Raw genomic sequence first — 21,706 nt, forward strand, 5'->3', positions numbered from 1 at the left:
CATTGAGGATACACAGGAGATACCAGGGTGGAAGTGGAATAGTGAATTGCACATCGTGATGATGACATTTATTGCAGACAAACGCATGTCCTTTAAGAACCCCTAAATCTCTTCTTGTAGCACAGAGGTTTCCTTTCCTGTCAGGCCTTATGTGGGTCTAGACAGCGCTCTTTTGTTTTGGAATACACAGAATATGTACTATGTGTGTAGTTCCGCAAGAGATAGGAATGCCCTCTCCGTCACTCATCTAACTTCCAAGTGCGCTCTGCAGTCTTTTTTATTTTCCTCAGGACAAAGATATCATTGTTGTTCAGACTCCCCCACCCCTTGATGATTTCTCTACACACCAAACAAGGAATGTCATCTCCTACTATTTTCCATCTTGCCAGACACTTCAAAGCTCTCTTGAATTGATATCAAATGAGGAGTTATTTCTTGTATTTTCTTTAAACCCTTGCATCCCTATTTTGGGTATGTTGTAAATTATACTATAAAAATCACACCCGTGTGAAGTAAGTGGTGCAACTCCGTGTGGGGATCCCCGGGGGGTCCCCAGAACTTCCAGACCCGCAGGAACGCGCCCAGGGTGCCGGCCCGGTTTCGGCGAGCCGCCCTGTGTCTGAAACGGTCGAGAAATGACAGAGTTACCTTTTTACCACTTCAAAAACGATGTACAGTTGGAGGCCATCGATATTGTCCTTTTCTTTTTGCTGAGGTTTGCGTGATCTGCGCAAAAGGACAGTTAACCCATTTTGGGCGGGAACCCCTTTTGGTGTTTTAAACATTATGTTATAATTTAGCTATTGAAAAATAGCAGATCTACAAGCTCATAGCGCGCCACCGAGTGGCGCGCTACGAGCTTGTAGGTCTGCTATTTTTGAAAAATCGTGAAAATATTTATTTCAGAAAACTTAGATTTAGAAGGATTTTTTAAAATTTTGAGGTCAGGCCTAAATGGGTCAAATGATAAGGGACAATATCGGTGGCACCCAACTGTAGATCAGCCATTTTTGCTATAGGGCCCAGCAAAATATCCCAAAAGGGGCGTAAACATTTGTCGCTTCCAGCCCGCATCCTTGTTGTGGGGAAAGTAGGTCAGTAGGACCCTAGGAGAGACACAGATCCATCACTCTGCTAGAGTGACATGACGAGCTTGGAAACAGTGACTTTTCCATGCTATTACACTACTTTAATGGTGCAGATGTGCTCGGTTCATACTTGTGCCATAACAGAAAGACTTTAGAAGGAAGGGTTTTATTGTCTGGACTTTCTATCAAACAATCAAGTATCAAGCAAATGTGCACGGCTGACGGCGCACAGAACCGTGGATGCATAACAGCCAAGCACTGCCTGGTCATTTAAAATTAAGCCACATACACATATAATCTATGAGGTTTCTATTTTAATTGGGTGTCTGTCTAGCTGGTCATGTCATGATTTTAATTTTAATTGTAATCCATCTACAACCTATAGTGAGCTTGCAGATCAGCTATTTTCAATGAACAGATTTAACAGTTAAAAACCACCCGATCTACATTGTATTGTATCTTGTTAAAGTGTTCTTGATTAATGTATTCGTTTAAATGAACACCCACCAGCGGATGTAAAATAAACATGGGGCATGAAAGATTTCTGCAGATGTTTCGCTAAGCAATTACATTTCACATAATAGTTTGTTCCTTCAATAAGGTAGGCTACAGTCGTAGCCTTGAAAGTGGGGCAGTAGCTGTCAAAATCATCTTTCCATTCTGTGTGTGTTCATAATATCCCTGATTTTGTGGAGATAAAGCTCTCTTCCTAATTGCTTGTATATTGACCGCAAGCCTCGTCTTTCCATTAGTTTTCCGTTCAATCTTTAGTCTGCAAATGAGTCATTTTATAAACGCAAAGCATGTGAATTGTCATTCACACCGTTCAGCTATGGTTAAGTTTGCCCCACAACACGGCGAGGGGGCGGAGATCAGAGAGAGGTTAAGCTATGGTTCAGTTTGCCCCACAACACGGCGAGGGGGCGGAGATGAGAGGGAGGGGGCTCTCTATGACGAGCCGTTGCTGGAAACTACAGTGTCACACTTCTTAAAGCTGCAATCGGGCACTTTCTTTAACAAATCAAAAGTTATTTTAACCAATCTGTATGTTAATACAATATACATCTGCAGTGGAGGTGGTCTCCCTACTCTTTCATTGCTAAATGTAGACGCTGGCGTCGGGTATATACATATCACATACTGTACTGATTGATATGTAATACTGAAAAAGAAAAAATCTCTTCTATTGCAATTCAAGGCTTTAATGGGAAATCACAACGTTTCGGTCTATTAAAGGACCACTTTTCAACCTATCTTCATATAATAGGTCCTCACTAATAATCATGATAAAATGGCACGATTTTTTTCTACTCAGTCTGTGTCTCATAGGAGGGCTGTGGGCAGTTTAGAAACCGTCTTCCAGTGACATCATCATTAGGCAGATTTTCTTTTTAATGTTTAGATTTTCATTATCGTGAGAACGATGGCTTCCATTTTCGCATTGCAACTTTTCAGGACTAGAAAGCCTGCAGTTTCTATTAGCTTGTATTCCCCATCGATGATGGGCATAAAAGTGACTGTTTGTAGCTTTAACAAACAACTGCCCGACTGTGTACACTCTTAGCTTGATTAGAAGGGCTCTGTCTGAGTGCAGAACACAGCATTTAGTACAAGTAGAACAAGAGCCTTGTCTCTGCTATCACTCCCTGTCCTAATTTATACCTAATGATTTCTATGGAACTCTTCTCAACAGATCGCTGCTAAGCAGGCAGCCGCTGCTGCAACTCAGACAATCGCAGCTGCTCAGAACGCTGCTGCCTCCAACAAAAACACTCCATCCCACCAACAGCTAGTGCACAGCTGCAAGGTACGAAATCAGAATTGTGTGCCAATGTATTGTAATTGCTTGTTTTTGTCTGTGTCTGTGTGCCTGTCAACATAATAATACAAATAATGATAATGATAATGATAAACTTGATATCTATAGCATCTGTGTTTTGCATTAAAAAAGAAAACAGCTAATATCCTTAAGTAAAGCACATAATAAATCAATAAGACAGGTAAATGGAAAACAATAATGCCTTGAAATGGTGCGAAATAGTGCTACAGAAAGGCTGCTCTCTTGTGTTGCACCAAAGGTTATGTCTTATTTCTTTGACACTAATAAATAATTTCCGTATTGTATGTTCGTAACCAGGTTAGAATACATGCAGGCCAACCTGGGTGCATGTGTCTCTGGTCTGATGTACGTAACAGTCCGACACGCATTAGCCCGACACCCTACCCCAAACCCTAACCCTAATCGCACGCAGAAGCCACGGGTGAGTTTTAACCGGCCACACATGTCGGTAGCCACGAGTGATTCTTAACCGGCCACGCATGTGTCTTAACCGGCCACACATGTCGGGAGCCACGAGTGATTCTTAACCGGCCACGCATGTGTCTTAACCGGCCACACATGTCGGGAGCCACGGGTGATTCTTAACCGGCCACACATGTCGGGACTCGGGAGCCACGGGTGATTCTTAACCGGCCACACATGTGTCTTAACCGGCCACACATGTCGGGAGCCACGGGTGATTCTTAACCGGCCATGCATGTCGGGACTCGGGAGCCATGGGTGATTCTTAACCGGCCATGCATGTTGTCGCACTGTTGCAAGTCGGACTGTTACTACTGAAATGTAGTAGAGTAGAAGTAAAAGTACTGGAAAATGGAAAAACTCAAAAAAGTACAGTACTTAAGTAAATGTACTTAGTTACTTTCCACCACTGGATATATGTTCTGCCAAGGTGCTGCTTCGGTGTAACCACATTGCGTCATCATGGTCATTAAGGGTCTGACGCTGGTTTAGGTTAACTGGGTCCTTTTAAGAATCTTTCCACGTACAGTATATCACATAGCACAGTTGCCCACAATTGAATGTCAGGAGTTACCCTTATCCCATGTAGCTTTTCCTGTGGTGAGGGAGGGGCATCATGTTTGGGCTAGTGTCTGGGCTCCAGTTCTTTATCTTTCCTCACGATTTCTGTTCTCGAACTATTCAATGGGCACAGATGACAAGACAAAAGGTGACAAGACACCTGCCACCTTTGCTACTTTACAGATGCTACATTGCTACAAGAATAAAATATCCCACTTTTCCCAGGATGTATAGTCTGAGAATGAAAGTAAGCTCTTTTCACTTACACTATCCATCCAATGTTCTTTGGATGGGGGGTGTTTGTAGGTACCAGTGATGTGTGACTACTTTCTTGCTTGCTACTTGGAAGTATTTGTCCCCTCCAACCAAAAATAAAGAAACACATCCTGCCAATCCTGTTGAGTTTTGGGGCAGGAACATATGAGTGTTGTTTGCCAACCTTGTACTGCTCACCATATTCTACATTTGTTTGTTCCTGTGCCAATAGTTTGTGGTGGTCTCCATTTCGCGCACACACATATTCATTAACGTCTCAAAACTGGTCTGCAGTCGTAGCGTCGGTGATGACTGTGGTCTCTGATTATTAACTGGTGTTGAGTGGGCAGATATCTTTGGTTGTTACCTGCCAGGGGGCACAAGCATTACATTCAGTCGGCTCAGCTGGCTTCACTTGTGCTGTCTCACTTCAACTATGCCTTGCCGCTAGGCACTAGTCCATCTTTCTGAGCCTGCTGAGTTTTGCTGGGCTGCAGAAGCTTACTGACACCTGTAGTGTGTTGTGTTGTTCTAAACTCCATAGTTGAGTTTCAAGCACTTTTCTAGACGGACAATTGAGGATTCTAAATATAGAGGAGCCATTTGTCCACAGGATGGTAGTTGAATAGATTCCGTCTGTTTGTGAATAAAATAACACTGTGTGTGTGTGTGTGTGTGTGTGTGTGTGTGTGTGTGTGTGTGTGTGTGTGTGTGTGTGTGTGTGTGTGTGTGTGTGTGTGTGTGTGTGTGTGTGTGTGTGTGTGTGTGTGTGTGTGTGTGTGTGTGTGTGTGTGTGTGTGTGTGCGTGCGCGTGCGTGTGTGTGCACATGCAGGCAGTGGCAGATAACATTCCCTACCTCATCCAGGGTATGAGGAGCAGCCAGGCTCAACCCGAGGAGCTCGGTGCCCAGCTTGCCCTCATCATGGCCAGCCAGAGCTTCCTACAGGTGGTTGTCACACTCACTGGATTACAACGTTCACCTAACCCCATTTCTGTCACATGGCCAAAAGAAGATGTGTCCCTGGCTATAGTGCTTGTACAATTGCAGAATGTTAACAAACCTTTGAATGGGCTCTATGCACACAGAATAACTCTTCCTACTTCCGGGCCCCTTCCCTACTTCCTTCACAGGTGTATGATACTAGTAATTAAGGCTCTGTTCCATTTAGTGTACAGTTACAGGTCCATGTGGTTCCATTTTTACACTCTCAGAGTTACAGACCTGTATGCGGCCATTTGGAACCCACTCAAAGACACTTTGAGACCCACTGGTGCAGCAGAGTGTTTCCATGAGCCAACATGCACAATAGCAGCACCCTGACTTTGTTTGACCAGAATGGAACAGAGCCTTCATTAGTATCATCGGTAACATCTGTGAAGGAAGTAGGGAAGGGGCCCAAGTTCTTTCCAAAATGGCGTGTATGCATATAGCCCATTCCATGCCAACAAGTGTATGCTTTGCTACAGTCTTTAACTGTTTAATGTGCTGCTGTAATGTTCCTGTTTCTGTCCCCCAGCCTGGCAGTAAGATGGTCACATCTGCTAAATCAGCGGTTCCTACAGTGACTGACCAGGCTGCTGCTATGCAACTGGGCCAGTGTGCCAAGAACCTGGCTACCTGCCTGGCAGAACTCAGGACTGCCACCCAGAAGGTAAACTTATAATTTATTGGCGTAAGCTGTTTTTATTTCCTGGGTGAACTTAGAGACCACCTGATCCCTGATCACACTGAGAACGATATATACCAAAGGGCAAAACATTGTGCATTGTTTTATTCTGCTTAGTAAAGGGGTTCCTCGTGAGTAATGTGTTTGGTGTGAAACATAATGTAGGCCCATGACGCCTGTGGTCCTCTGGAGATCGACTCAGCCCTCAAAACAGTCCAGACTCTCAGAAGTGAGCTTCAGGATGCCAAGATGTCTGTCATCGATGGCCAACTCAGGCCTCTTCCTGGGGAATCAGTCAGTACAATATTAATTACAGTATTGTTCTTTTTTATTTTATTGTATTTATTTATTTATTTTAAAAGATTACAGACCTCAGTATGTTGAAATGATAGATGATGTCCTTGTCCATATAGCTGGAGAAATGTGCCCAGGACCTGGGCAGTACTTCTAAGGCTGTGGGCTCCTCTATGGCCCAACTACTGACCTGTGCTGCACAAGGCAATGAGCACTATACAGGTACGAAAACTGTAGTGTACTCAAAGAGCAGTTTCCACTAACAGGATCCAATCATTTAATATATCCATTTGTATACTCTAAGAGTGTACAACTCAGAGTGTATAAATGGATTTGGTTACATTTGTATATACAAATAACACTTAAGCGTTTTTCTGTGTACTTATATTGTTTGCAGGTCCTTTTTAGGTAGAAAAATCTGGTCATGTTAACATGTCACTGCGTTAAGTTGGAAGTGGAGATGGCAGTCAGAGGAAATCCGACAACCTGATTTAGCGGTCGTGTTATTGTTACAGCCAAACCCAGAGCCCTGAGACCGGCCTGGCTGTTTTTACCGCCCTCAATTCCAGCTCAATTGATGCTCTCCGGGAGGAGAGATTAAGACAGATTTGAATAGAGGGTTCTAACAATGAGGCCGCCCAGGCAGTGCTTGACGCTCGGGACCAGGGTGCCACACACTACTCATTAATCTTATTTTCACTAGATTTAACTTTCCATCAGCAACCGGGTCCACTCATCTGGATAATGCAATTTAATGCAATTTGCTGCTTTCCCTCTTAGCTTCATATATACGATAGGCAGCTAATAAGTGAAAGCCAGCACCCACATGGGAACACATGTGACTATATTAGCGCATTTGCATTAACAATGGAAGTGTTACAGATTGCCTTCATTATGGCACGGTTCGCTAGTGTCCTGCTGATTTGCACATTACCAACAGTATTCTAGTCAAGACTGTAATCATGCATACCATAATGTTTATATTAGTTAATCACAGGACTGCTGGTAAGAGCAGTTCTTTAAATACAAAATAGTTTATTCAGTTAGTAGGCCTACATCATTGTACTAGTACTAGCGGCTTGGACTCCTCATGCATTGAAGGAAGCATGAGGTCAGTATAGCGCCCAGGATTACAATTGACACTGGGGGAAAAATGGGTTACAAAAATTGTGGGATAAAAAATAGCCAACAGAGATATTGTTCCACAATGTAAAACACAGGAGAATGTCGACATCAGCCACCCTGAATGTTTGTCAACCATCCTGCATTGTAGAAAAATCACCCGTTCTGTATATGCCTGCGTATTGTGTATATTAGGTGTCGCTGCAAGAGAAACGGCTCAGGCCTTGAGGACGTTGGCCCAGGCAGCCAGGGGTGTGGCAGCCAGCACCAAGGAGCCCCAGGCTGCAGCTGCAATGCTGGACTCAGCCCAGTGCGTCATGGACGGCTCTGCCATGCTCATCCATGAAGCTAACCAGGCTCTGGTTCACCCAGGGGATGCCGAGAGTCAGCAGAGACTGGCACAGGTAAGCCTGGTAACTGGCAAATTTGGACAACTAAAAAACAGTGGGTGCTTTCACAATAAATGATCCTGTCTGGCCCCTCTCTCTCCTATACTGATGTGTAAGCATCTCTCCTCTCCATAACAATTATCCCCTCTTAGCAGTGCAATTTTCTCTCCTCCGTCTCTCTTGCCTTGCAGTCTTGTCTCAAGTAAAACAGTAAAACTGCTCATTTTCTGGCAGCCTTCTTGGAGATGAACATATTATTTGGCATGTGTCTGTGACAGCAGCATACATTTGTAACCCGGATTGTTGTGTGCCACTGTGCAAAATTTACATTTGCACTGTTTTCACTCACTTGCTGTTGTGTTGTGGGACTGTCTGTCTGTCGTGCATTGTCAGAATGACTTATGGTAGCACATTGAAGGAGAATTGTGCTGTGTTTTCAGGTGGCCAAAGCGGTGTCCCACTCCCTGAATAATTGTGTGAACTGCTTGCCTGGCCAGAAGGATGTGGACATGGCCCTCAGGAGTATTGGAGAGGCTAGTAAGAAGCTGCTGGTTGACACGGTGAGATTTACTGTTGCTTTATACTGGGTGGGAGTCCCTTTACATCTTTCATTATGGAGTGTTACAGGAGGATCCTTTATTATTCCTAACACAGAATTAGGCCATGTGTCCACCGGAGACCTGTAAAAATAACAGAGCTCTTTTTAGCACCAAGCTCCATCCTGTTGTCAAGTGGAAACGTTAGCCTTAGCATCAAGCATTACGTTGCTCCATATACTTGCTAGATGAATAGTCTCTTGACACGACTCCGTTCCTGCCTCTGCTTCACTCCTATTGGTTGCCGAAGCTTCGATGAGCGCTGTGGTTAATTGAAAAAGTTGAAATAGTTTCAACTTGAGAACAGGTCAGCACTAAGCACTAAAAAGACATGGCAAGTTTAAGATACACACACATTTCAACAACAGGACAATTCAAAGTCCTTTACACAAAACATTAAAATCCCGTAAAGGAAATTCAATATTGTGTTTCTAATCAGTAATCACATTATACATGTGAGAGTCATGGCTGAAAATGTAAAGATTTGGGGAACTATGTTTTACTGAATTGTGAAATAAGACCACTATTTTTTGATTAATTATTGAAATCAGTCCTGATGATGCACGATACCTACAGTGTGTCTTCAATACAAGTGATGTTTTCACTTGGCTTTCCGATAACAACACCTGGGTCCATTATTTCCGATCAATAACACCCTCAGTAGGTCCCCAGGCTAGAGTTGTATTATGTAAGACATTTTCTGGTGGAAAATGGCATCAAAAGTGATCATGAAAGTCAATAAAAGAACAAGATTTCTAGCCCGAGCCTTCATCCAGTGTCATTTTGACTATGCTTGTACCTCATGATACACTAGCATCGCCAAGCCACCCACTGAAGGCAAAACTCCACACTTTCCAAAATAAGCTTGTGAGATTGCTTCTCAACTTCCACCTCAGGTCTCACCTGGCCCCAGACCACTTCATTAGGCTAGGTGTAAGAAAGAGTTTCCCAGCTCTCAGTGGCTCTGGCTTTCAAGTTACTCAAATGAACAGTTCCCAAGTACTTCTCGAACTACTTCTCCAGACTTGCCGATGCTCATAGTGTGGGTACTGCACCAGAGGGAGTTCCTCTGACCTAGTCCATGGTCCACCGCAAGTTCAAGTCGCTTAAGGAAGAAAGAAAAATGAATGAATGAATGTTGAATGTTTAAATTCCTCATTAAGTTTTAAAGGCTGATCTAAAAACGTGGCTAAATATGTTTATACAGCATTGCAACAACTGGCCCTTGAGCTACTCCATTATACTACTGTGGCGCAGCCAGGTCAATATAAGCTCACAAAACTCTTGAAGCTACTTTTGCTGTGACACCATCGGATGACACCATGGTATGATATGACAAAGCATACTGTAACACAAAACACAGCCACACTAAGCATGTCAACATAGAGGGAATAAGGCAGAGGGCCGGGGGTAGTAAAAACAAACAACCACAACACATATATCAGCAGAAATGGGGCAGTGCTGGCCTAAAGGTTAGAGGAGCTCACTTGTTGCCGGGTGGGGGTGAACGGCCACCACTCACCCCTCCCCCAACACAGCTGGATTGCCCTTCAGCAAGGCACTGAACCCCCTCCTGCTCCAGTGGAGCTGCTCAGGAACCAACAGTTTAAGACTGTGGTTGTACTGGTTAGCTCCCAGGTTTTGTCTGGCTGTCTGTGTGTGTGTACAGAGTGTTGCTGAAAATGAGAACGTGTGCCTAGTTACTACCCTGGGTAAATAAAGAATACAAAATAAAAAAACACCAAATAAACACTATGATGACACAACACATAAAGACCCATAAGATAATCTGCTAGCGCATTCCAGCATTCAAATAAATAGGTAAACAGAACTGCATCCTCGAAAATATGCAAATATAGCATGCCTTCATGGACACGCCCCCAGCATCCAAGGCAGATGGAATACTGCATGTATTTTCACTATTTATGAAACCTAATTTTGCAATTGAAATTCTGTAATTATTACATATTATTACTGCTTCAATAGTATTGAGACAGGGGCGCCCGCTGGCCTAGCAGTTTAGGTGCATGCCACATGTAGGCTCTGTTCATGACGCATGCTGCATGTCTTTCCCCATCTCTGCCTCCCTATTTCAAGTCCGTCTTCACTGTAACTATCAATAAAGGCACAAAAGCCAAAAACAAATTGAGACTAAGTGCGAAAGAAGCACGTTAAAAAGGGACATTTGATTATATTGCAAAATAGTTATTAGAGGTTTAATAGAATAGAAAATAAGCATAAATAATAATACATTAAAATAAAACAGATCAAAAGTAAAATGACCGTGCAGCACAATAAATGAAACAAAACCTCTATAAAAGGCAGTGGCATACAGAAAGGTATTCAGCTTTGGTTTAAAAGGACAGAGTTGTGTACAGAGACAGACCTATAGTTTAAAAGGACAGAGTTGTGTACAGAGACAGACCTAGTTGTGTACAGAGACAGACCTAGTTGTGTACAGAGACAGACCTAGTTGTGTACAGAGACAGACCTAGTTGTGTACAGAGACAGACCTAGTTTTCTGGGAGTTTGTTCCAGATTTGTGGTGGATACAAAACTGAATGCTGCTTTTCCATATTTGGTTTTGACTCTTAGGACAGAAAGCAGACCTGTGGATGGTTCCTAACATAGTAAAAGGATTTCAGTATATAAACCTACTTTGAAATATAGTTTTTGGCAGACAGGAAGCCAGTGCAAAGATTTGCGAAGTGTAGTGATACGATCTACTTTATTGGTCTTAGTGAGGACTTGAACACCACCGTTATGAATCAGCTGCAGCTCTCTGATGGATGTTTTTAGGGAGGCCTGTAAAAGATACCATTACAGTCAACAGTCAAGACTAACAGTAGGTTTTAATAGCGGGCGAACAATGGCAACTCTGAGCGATACAAATCTTCTAGTGGGCATTCCTGCTGTCATTACCTACTGTATGTCCTCGTATAGGTGGTATGGTTCCGTGTGGAGGGTAAACAAAGCAACACATGGATTTTATTGGCTATTGTCGGATGATGTCGTCCAAAGATAAAATGTTTTCGTGTTTTTGAACAACGTTCGCCTCTTCGCCTACTATCGCCAGTAGTTGCCGGGTCCCATAGACAAATAACACACTTCCGGCAAATACGTCAGGCTGTCGCCCGCTGTTAAAACGTACTGTAAGAGTACTGGAAATAAATGCATGTACCCTTTTTTCCCAAATGCTGCTGAGTCATAAGTCCTTTAATTCTTGATATTCTTAAGTTGATAGTAGACGGACACACACACACACGCACGCACGCACGCACGCACGCACGCACGCGTGTTGATTACACCAACATTTTTGGCTTCAATACTCCATTACCGATTGAAGCTGAGCACATACTTTTAATCGTTCTGCATTTGCTATAAAAACAATTACTTCAGTGTTTACTTTGTTTAACTGAAGGACATTTTGGCACATCCAGTCATTGCTTTGTTCAATGCACTTACTCACTGCTTGTATTGGACTATAGTCCGGTGATATGGGAATGTGTAATATGGTTACATATTTTGTTGTTTTTCATAATCTGAGCCAGAAAGAGAAAAAAAGGTCATGTCGCTGATAGGGTTGTGCCAATAATGGAATTTCCATTATATAATGTTGTTAATATATTAAATACTTTGATTTAACATGACATTAAGAATAATTTGGCCTGGGCCATGGCTCAGTGGTCCAGGCACCTTGGCTGGTAATCCAGTCTGGCAGTGTGCCGCGGGTTCGACTCCCGATCCCGACGGCCTTTACTGCATGTCTTCCCCCCATCTCTCTCCCCATTTCCTGTCAGCCTACTGTCTGTCCCTCCATACTACTTTACTACGAAATATGTTTGAAAGTCATGGTGGTATTATGCTTCCCTTCGATGTACATACAGTAGGTAACTGTTACAGCATGAAGAAAGCCCTTCACATCTGCATTGAAGAGAAAGTCAACCTGGTCTATTCCAAATTAAATGTTGTAGTTATTATCCAGATAAAGTACAATATTATCTATAATGGGAAAGAAATACAATCATTAGATCCATTGTTGGCCAAATCCTATAGGTCCTATATCCTATATATGTCCCCCGGTGAATTACACCAAAATGTATTTCACATTAAAGTCACTGCCAGTCCAATATCAAGGGCAACGCACACTGAATTAACCTACAGTATGGTCATGTGTCTGTGTGATGCTCTAAGCATTGCAGTACAGTATCGGTCTAGCTGTTTATCCAGTGTGTCTGTCTTTGAAGCTTCCCCCCTGCAGAAAGCCTTTCCAGGAGGCCCAGACAGATCTGAACCAGTCCGCCGCTGAGCTCAATCACTCCGCAGGAGAGGTGGTCCACTCCTCGCGTGGCACCAGCGGCCAGCTGGCTGTCGCCTCTGGGAAGTTCAGCCAGGACTTTGATGAGTTCCTGGATGCCGGCATCGAGATGGCGGGCCACACTCAAGTAAGTTTTCATCACATTCGCCAAATTCTTTTTTATCCATTGCCAGGCATGTTCATTTAATTTATAGTTTCAATGAGGAAGGCCCATCAGGCCGAAACGTGCCCGTTGTCTGTCAGAGGTAAATAATGTGAAAAGGACATTTGTGTGCTGGCTATTTCTTCATTCCCTTTTAATTTATAGTGCCAGATTAAACTCTACAAAGACAGGGGTGAAATCTAAAACCTATGATTGACAAAATGACGACCCCGGGTGGTTGGTTTCCTGCAATTTTGTCACTTTGGCACCTGTGCTGCTTTGAATAATTTGCTAATTAGAGTCATTTTATGTAATTCATTTAGGCACGTGATTGTCCTCAAGAGCACTTGTGCATTCACATGTAATGAGATCGTTGATGATGTTCTTGTTCCGTTTATTTGGCTCATTAATTTGGAGAGATCGTCTGGGAGTGGAGTTGATCTAGCATGACACACAGAACTTAATCAGGTTTATAGAGGCCTGCTGTGGGAGGAAGGGGGGGGGGGGGGGGGGTTGGTGCGCTGTGCTGTTGGGGGTACTGTAGGTGAGCTGTGCTTTTGGGGGTAGGTGAGCTGTGCTGTTGGGGGTACTGTAGGTGAGCTGTGCTGTTGGGGGTAGGTGTGCTGTGCTGTTGGGGGTAGGTGCACTGTGCTGTTGGGGGTAGGTGCGCTGTGTTGTTGGGGGTACTGTAGGTGAGCTGTGCTGTTGGGGGTAGGTGCGCTGTGCTGTTGGGGGTAGGTGAGCTGTGCTGTTGGGGGTAGGTGCGCTGTGCTGTTGGGGGTAGGTGAGTTGTGCTGTTGGGGGTAGGTGCGCTGTGCTGTTGGGGGTACTGTAGGTGAGCTGTGCTGTTGGGGGTAGGTGTGCTGTGCTGTTGGGGGTAGGTGCACTGTGCTGTTGGGGGTAGGTGCGCTGTGTTGTTGGGGGTACTGTAGGTGAGCTGTGCTGTTGGGGGTAGGTGCGCTGTGCTGTTGGGGGTAGGTGAGCTGTGCTGTTGGGGGTAGGTGCGCTGTGCTGTTGGGGGTAGGTGAGTTGTGCTGTTGGGGGTAGGTGCACTGTGCTGTTGGGGGTAGGTGCGCTGTGCTGTTGGGGGTACTGTAGGTGTGCTGTGCTGTTGGGGGTACTGTAGGTGCACTGTGCTGTTGGGGGTAGGTGAGCTGTGCTGTTGGGGGTAGGTGAGCTGTGCTGTTGGGGGTACTGTTGTAGGTGTGCTGTGCTGTTGGGGGTAGGTGTGCTGTGCTGTTGGGGGTAGGTGTGCTGTGCTGTTGGGGTTACTGTAGGTGCACTGTGCTGTTGGGGGTAGGTGCACTGTGCTGTTGGGGGTAGGTGCGCTGTGCTGTTGGGGGTAGGTGCACTGTGCTGTTGGGGGTAGGTGTGCTGTGCTGTTGGGGGTAGGTGTGCTGTGCTGTTGGGGGTAGGGCCTCACTCAGACCTTTACTGCATTGCTGTATGCTTGTTGGATGAATGTTGTGTAGTGTCATGGCCGCCCCAATGCATTTCCAATGGAAGTCACATGGTTTGTAGTCCACATTTTGGACTACAAGCTGTTGTATGGCTTTCGGCTGTGTTTCGACTGTGCCCCTCCCCCTCATACAACAAAAATGTTGTGTCAAACCATGTGACTCCCATTGGAAATGCATTGGGGCGGCCATGACACTAAACAACATTCATCCAACAAGCATACAGCAATGCAGTAAAGGTCTGAGTGAGGCCTAGGGCTGAGCTCACACCTTTCATGCAATTCTGTGCTCGTTGGATGCTCGTTGGATGCATGTTGTGTTGTGTCATGGCCGCCCAATGTATTTCCAATGGAGGTCACATGGTTTGACCCAACATTGTGTTGTGTGAGGGGGAGGGGCGCAGTCGTCCGCCCCTCCCCCTCACACAACACAATGTTGGGTCAAACCATGTGACCTCCATTGGAAATGCATTGGGCCGCTGGGCGGCCATGACACAACACCCAACGAGCACAGAGAATTGCATGAAAGGTGTGAGCTCAGCCTAGGTGTGCTGTGCTGTTGGGGGTAGGTGCACTGTGCTGTTGAGACCAGTGGTGGAAAGTAACCAAGTACTTTTTTAATTTTGGTGTATTTTATACTTTACTTCAGTATTTCCAATAGGGCTGAAGTCGTTAGTATATGTTTTGTAATAATAATCAAAATCTACAAAATATCTAGTAACTAAAGTTGTCAAATAATTGTAGTGAAGTAAAAGTACAATATTTGCCTCTGAAATGTAGTGGAGTAGAAGTAAAAGTATTGGAAATTGGAAATACTCAAGTAAAGTACAACAAATACCTGAAAATGGTACTCAAGTACAGTACTTAAGTAAATGTACTTGGTTACTTTACACCACTGTGGGACACATAAAAAGCGCACACTCCCCCACAATACCCCCGACATCGTTCCTAAACATATTTCCAATTACGTACATCTCCAGACAATTTGACCATGTTTTACCATACTGCTAATTATCCAGCGTATTGAAGACAGCTGCATTATCTCTGTCCCCCTTTGGCATGTGCAGAGCCAGGACGACCAGATCCAAGTCATTGGTAATCTGAAGAACATCTCTATGGCATCCAGTAAGCTGTTGCTGGCTGCCAAGTCTCTGTCTGTGGATCCTGGTGCAGCCAATGCCAAGAATCTGCTAGCTGTGGCTGCAAGGTGAGACAATGTTGCAGATAGAAACCAGTCACTTAAGCCTCTTCGACAAACCGAAAAGCCATTTGTGTTGAGCATGTCCTTCAGTATGTGCTAATAAACGGAACCCTTTTTTCTTTTTCTTTTTTCATTCAGTTTTGAGTCTCTTGAGAGTCATTAAATATTCACATTTAATACTTAAATGTCATAAAACCTCTCTCTGCTGCCACTTGGATGCTGAAGGGAGAATCCCCACCTCCACTCATCCCTGGTGAAGAGAAGCCAGGCAGCCTCGTCCCGCAGGGCTTTGGGCCTGACTGAATTCTCTCTGTCTAATTAGGAAGATGGAAGCCTTGGCTGCAGCCTGCCTGTGCTCAGCAAGGCTGAACATAAACTCAACGCAGCTCCGGCACTTCCTCTGCACCGTTAGACTGTCACAGAGAGAGGCGGAGAGAGAGGACAGCAATAGCCATAGTTTTGTGTAGCTGATATCTGCATGTGCGCGTGCATGTGTGCGCAGATGCGAGTGTGTTTGATAGGCATGTGTATAAGCAAAGGCAGGTTGTGTTTGCATGCAGAGAGACGTGAGAAAAATAGCAATGTGATTGCCCCATGTGTTTCAGAGCGGTGACAGAGAGCATTAACCAGTTGATCACACTGTGTACCCAGCAAGCAGCGGGACAGAAGGAGTGTGACAATGCCTTGAGGGAGCTAGAGGTAGCCGTCCCCACACACACACACACACACACACACACACACACACACACACACACACACACACACACACACACACACACACACACACACACACACACACACACACACACACACACACACACACACACACACACACACACACACACACGCAGTACTACTCCTTACCTCTTCAGGTCAGTCAATATCCCTGTTAGATCTGTAGTCTTTACAAACATGACATGGATGTTCTTCTCCCTGAATTGATGTACTCACTGTTGCCATTCCTTCTCTGATTGATGTTGCCGTGGCATTCAAAAAGACATGCCCATTCATTTGTCCTGTTGCCATTGGGGTTTCGTATCGACAATGTTTCCGCACACACTGTGGTACTCTGTCTCCATGGGAAATAATTAGCCAGTCATTTACTTCCGCCGAGGCCCAAGGCCCTTCAGCTCACGCCCCCATCGTCTACCCACGGACTGACATTTATCACCGGCTCTCTCTGTTCTATCTCACCATCAGCAGAGAGAACACGGTCGGACTTTTTAATGGCCATCACTAACGCTGCCCTAATGACACTTGTGCTGTTGCAGAGAACATTTTGACATGCAGTAGCCCTTCTCTCTTTGACATGCAGTAGCCCTTCTCTCTCATGTATCCGGGCTGTTCCAAAATAACTGAAACTGAAGAAAGGAATCTGAAGAATACCATGTCTCACAACATAAAAATATGATCAAACCTGTTTGGTTCATAAATGAGAAGCATTTTACCATTGTAAATCTGAAATGAAGAATCCACTGTGGTGTGTGCATGGGGGTTTAACGTTTCTACCTTCTCCCACTGCATGCACCCAGGCTGTCAGAGGGCTCCTAGACAACCCCAACGAGCCTGTCAGCGAGCTGTCCTACTTCGACTGCATTGAGAGCGTCATGGAGAACTCAAAGGTACAGCGGGCTTTGGCCATGTGTTGTCACTGTCAGAGAAATAGTTCATATACCGGTTAATTAGCAGCTGAAGTTTGACTTCTTTCCCGTTTCCTCGTGTTTTCCACATGTCCTCAGGTCCTAGGAGAGTCAATGGCAGGCATTTCTCAGCACTGCAGGACAGGCGATGTGCCGTCATTCGGCGACAGTGTGGCCGTGGCCTCCAAAGCCCTGTGTGGGCTGACGGAGGCTGCAGGGCAGGTGAGTCACTATGATCTCCTCTCTCTACTGCTCTCCTCTCCTTATCAGCCTCATTACAATACAGTCAGTGGCGTATCCAGGAATTAAGTTTTGGGCAGGCAAGATGTGTTAATTGTCGTCTCCCCGCGCACAATCGTAGCACTAAAGGTTTTCAAAGAGATATACCTGCCAGATGAGTAGGATACAAAGGCTGAAAGGCATGCATTACATTCCAATGGGTGATTGAGGGTCGCGCTCTACCGCAACAGCCAATCAGCTGTCCATTAATAGTTCTCAGGTCTTGTTTTTGTCCTCTTTTTTTCTCATTGTATGGATTTTGGCCAGGCCAGAAATGGATTTGGACAGGCGGACGCCTGCCCTCGCCTTATTGTAGATATCTGAATACAGTACCTCTGCTATTCTCCCATATTAGCCTGGCCCAGCCAGTGTGCTTTCTGGTCTAGAGGGGCGGGTCGTGCTTGAGCGCAGGCCCCTGCCCCCCTCCACCCCTCCCCTCACTGGTAGAAAACAGTGGAGAAAACTAACGTCACCATATTTCGAGCGACGCCCCTCTGCACTGTAGTTCATTCCCACTCCTAGACCAGGAAATGTGTCTCGTTCCCCCAGGCTTTCATTTTTGAGCCGAATGCGAACGGAAATAAAAGCCTGGGTACCGAGGCTACTCCCATATTGGTTTATCCCCAATGGTGTAACTAAGTACTTTTACTCAAGTACTGTACTTAAGTACAATTTTGAGGTATATTTACTTGACTGGAGTATTTCCAATTTCTAATACTTTTACTTCTACTGCACTACATCTTAGAGGCAAAAAATGTACTTTTACTCCACTACAATTATTTCAAAACCTTTGTTGCTATTTACTTTATAGATCTAGTCGCTATGCGACGCATTGTGAGCTTGTAGATCTGCTATTTTCAAAAGATTGTTATACATTTGAAAACTTGAAATGGGACATTCTGCATAGTGAGTACTTTCTCCTACTGACTTTTGTACTTTTACTCAACTACATTTCGAATTCCAGACTTTTACTTGCAACGGAGTAGTTCTACATTGCAGTATTGATACTTTTACTTAAGTAAAACAATTGAGTACTTTTTCCACCACTGGTCTCAAGACTAGATGCATAACATACCTCTGTTCTCCAGCTTCTCCTCTTGAGGCAGGTATGCACAAGTTACTTTAGTTACAAATCCGTATCGCCCTTAAAAAAACGCTGCTAAATTATAATATAGTATGCACTTTACACCTTTGTGCATGTATGTTTTTAAATGCTTTGTTTCCTAATGTAAGCTACTGTTTGCTTGTTTTGTTATATGTTTTAATGTGGGGACTGCGGATGAAGATTAGCATTTTTGCTAAATCCGGTGTATTTACATTGCATTTATGTAATGTTCATTAATATGCATTGTCCCGTCTAAATAAACAAATAAAGTAAAGTAAAACTAGAGTAACCTGCACCCTTCCTCTTGTCTTGCAGGCCTCGTATCTGGTCGGTGTTTCTGATCCAAATAGCCAGTCGGGTCAAGAAGGGCTGGTTGACCCCATCCAGTTTGCACGGGCCAACCAGGCTATACAGATGGCTTGTCAGAACCTAGTGGACCCGGCCAGCAGTCCGTCACAGGTGAGAAAGCTCATCTGTGATGTTTGAACATTAAATGGAAATTTAACAGCAGACGGCTATAGGAACTATATAATGTCTACTGTTCTGTGACTTCTATCAAATGGCTTGTTACGTTTGAATACCATTAACGTCAGCCTAAAGCATCAAGAGAAATTATGATACCTTTCCCAGCTGTTGTTCATGTCTTATTTTCACGTGATCTTGTTTTGTAAGGGACACACCGGTTACCATAAAATGATTTCGATAACCGTATTGGCTCACCGAGCATGATCTCTTGTGTAGTATATTAGGTTGTAGTAGTTTGTTTAACTCATTTGTCTGTGTTCATTTGTTAGGTCCTGTCTTCAGCAACGATTGTAGCCAAGCATACCTCAGCCCTCTGTAACGCCTGCCGCCTAGCCTCCTCCAAAACCTCCAACCCTGTAGCTAGGAGACAGTTTGTCCAGTCAGCAAAAGAAGTGGCCAACACCACAGCCAACCTTGTCAAAACCATCAAGGTAAGTAACCCCCATATGAATAATGAATATACATCCATGTTTGACCCATTTACTTCCTTGACCAGGGTCCCCCAGGGATATACTTGGTTCTACTATACTACTATACTTATTCCTTCTTTAGTCTACGCCAAATCTCTTTGCTCACAATGCATTACATTGCAACGCCCTGTAGATCTGCTAATTTCACCAAATTCTTCACCTATTTTTGCTTTATAATGTGTGGTTAAAGTACATTGTAATACAATATTCTGTGTTGATGACTTAAAACTGCTTTCAGGCCTTAGATGGGGATTTTTCAGAGGAGAACAGAAACAGGTGCCATGTAGCGACAAGCCCCCTCCTTCAAGCGGTGGAGAACCTGTCCACGTTTGCCAACAACCCTGAGTTTGCTAGCATCCCTGCACAGATAAGCAATGAGGTACGTACGTACAGCATGTGAGCATGTGCTGGGGTTATGTTTCAAAAGTCCTACTTTTTGTATACACTGTCACATACTTAGTGTTAATTTAACTCAGAGAGCATTAAACTTGACCCATAAACCTAACTATACTGAGCATGTAGTATACAGTATAATTGATGGATACAATTAATCTTTTATTGAAAGCATGGTGTATTAAATATTTGCTTGGTTCATTATTTTCTTCATGAAACATCTCAAAGCTACTTCTCAAAGAGATTTCATGAATATATTTGGGAATGCTGTAGTCAGTCTCCTTGAAACAGTGGTCCAGATACCGTGCCAGCACCAGCAGTAGATTTACGGAAGCTGGGGGTGATTGGATTGATGTGCAATGTTATACTCTTTTTCTTCTAAAGTCAAGAAAGGCTCATGGAGAAACCGGATGGATTTTTATTTTTACAATCTGAGCGGAACAGTCCTCATTTACTTCCAAAAGCTTCATGGCTATAATCTATTGGAGGGCAGTGTTTAACGACACTCTCTCTCAGAACAGCTGCTCTAATCTTCAGCTTGTTAATCTAATTGTCAGGGAAGGCTTTGGCTCGGATCATAAAGACTGAAGGTGTTTCTCCCAGCCTTTCTAACCGTAAACCTTTCCTTTGATATTGATATTTCCCAATAAAACACTGTTACACCTCAGTGGTTATAGCATCTCTATTGATTGATTGATTGATTGATTGATTGATTGATTGATTGACTGACTGACTGACTGATTAATGTTGTTATACAGAAATGCATAATTACATTGCATATTTGTACATATCTGCCAAAAGTATAAAACACTAAAAAGCTTGAGAGCTGCTCTTGAGTGTAAAAGTTTGTGTAAAATGAGGTTCATGTGTTGGTTTTAATCAGTACTTCCCAAATGGTATGATTTTGTGACAACAACCACACATTATGATACATGTTTTAATTTGCTAAATCATTACTTTGTGTGTAGTCACTTCCAAAAACAGAGAACAATTCTATTCCCTAAAAATATTTTAACCACTTTCTGTCTCTACGTCGTTATGGGCAAAATTTGCTTATCTACAAGCTGACAACACTGAGGGATAAGAGTGATGCACAGATTTGAATACAGGTGTGCCTTGACATTTTGACTTGCCCTTTGGTCTGCCTTGGGCACAAAGCATTTGAATACTACAACTTTATTGAGCCTTACAATTTGCAATTTAGGCATTTTAGGGGACTTATAGTAAGCAGGAACAATACTTAGAAATAGTCATCAAGAATCATAAGCAAGCTAAGAACCTAATATCTGTCTAACAGTAGAATATCTGTACAGTGAAGCTATGAGTATACATTATAGAGTGCTATGTGCTACGTCTACATAAAATGCTAACTTATAAATCTAATAAAATGCTAAATCATGAATCTAAATTACATAAGTTTAGCCTCGAGGCTAGTGTAAGTGCTATGGCAAGTGCTACGGGCCAAGATGGAGTCTGAAGAGGTGCTCTGCAGGCTGAGCTGCTCATTGATCTGTTCTTGTTCTGCCCCCAACCAGGGCTCAGCGGCTCAAGAGCCCATCGTGCGTTCGGCCTGGTCCATGCTGGACAGCTCGTCCCTCCTCCTGGAAACGGCGCGCTCACTGGTACTCAACCCTAAAGACCCGCCCACCTGGTCAATACTGGCTGGACATTCGCGGACGGTGTCTGACTCCATCAAGAGTCTCATCACGTCCATTAGGTAATCCGCTCTGAACCTGGCCACTGTAGAATTACCCAGAAGAAGTTCATGATGAAGTCTATTACAGCTTGGTTTCTTGAGCATGTGGGGTTTCGTTCTGTGCCAAGCTGCTCCGACTTAAGCGATAAATTGCCATGGTAATTTATGGCTGCTGAGATTCCCTCTGACTTTGTAATAAAAAGCCA

At 44.0% G+C, this 21,706-nt stretch overlaps 1 protein-coding gene across 1 annotated transcript in view; it reads left to right on the plus strand.

Annotated features, from left to right (window-relative positions):
* tln2b (talin 2b) overlaps positions 1 to 21,706 on the plus strand; it is an 80,945-nt gene that overhangs the window by 34,127 nt on the left and 25,112 nt on the right. The window contains exons 21-36 of the mRNA XM_079500629.1: positions 2,782 to 2,895; positions 5,040 to 5,153; positions 5,725 to 5,859; positions 6,040 to 6,168; positions 6,288 to 6,390; positions 7,486 to 7,694; positions 8,120 to 8,239; positions 12,523 to 12,720; positions 15,259 to 15,398; positions 15,998 to 16,091; positions 16,925 to 17,014; positions 17,132 to 17,254; positions 18,732 to 18,875; positions 19,211 to 19,372; positions 19,650 to 19,790; positions 21,340 to 21,521. Of these exons, the coding sequence (XP_079356755.1) occupies positions 2,782 to 2,895; positions 5,040 to 5,153; positions 5,725 to 5,859; positions 6,040 to 6,168; positions 6,288 to 6,390; positions 7,486 to 7,694; positions 8,120 to 8,239; positions 12,523 to 12,720; positions 15,259 to 15,398; positions 15,998 to 16,091; positions 16,925 to 17,014; positions 17,132 to 17,254; positions 18,732 to 18,875; positions 19,211 to 19,372; positions 19,650 to 19,790; positions 21,340 to 21,521 (2,198 nt within the window). The remainder of the gene's footprint in view (positions 1 to 2,781; positions 2,896 to 5,039; positions 5,154 to 5,724; positions 5,860 to 6,039; positions 6,169 to 6,287; positions 6,391 to 7,485; positions 7,695 to 8,119; positions 8,240 to 12,522; positions 12,721 to 15,258; positions 15,399 to 15,997; positions 16,092 to 16,924; positions 17,015 to 17,131; positions 17,255 to 18,731; positions 18,876 to 19,210; positions 19,373 to 19,649; positions 19,791 to 21,339; positions 21,522 to 21,706) is intronic.

The sequence above is a fragment of the Electrona antarctica genome, assembly GCF_951216825.1.
Source record: "Electrona antarctica genome assembly, chromosome: 5".
Classification (NCBI taxonomy): Eukaryota; Metazoa; Chordata; class Actinopteri; order Myctophiformes; family Myctophidae; genus Electrona; species Electrona antarctica.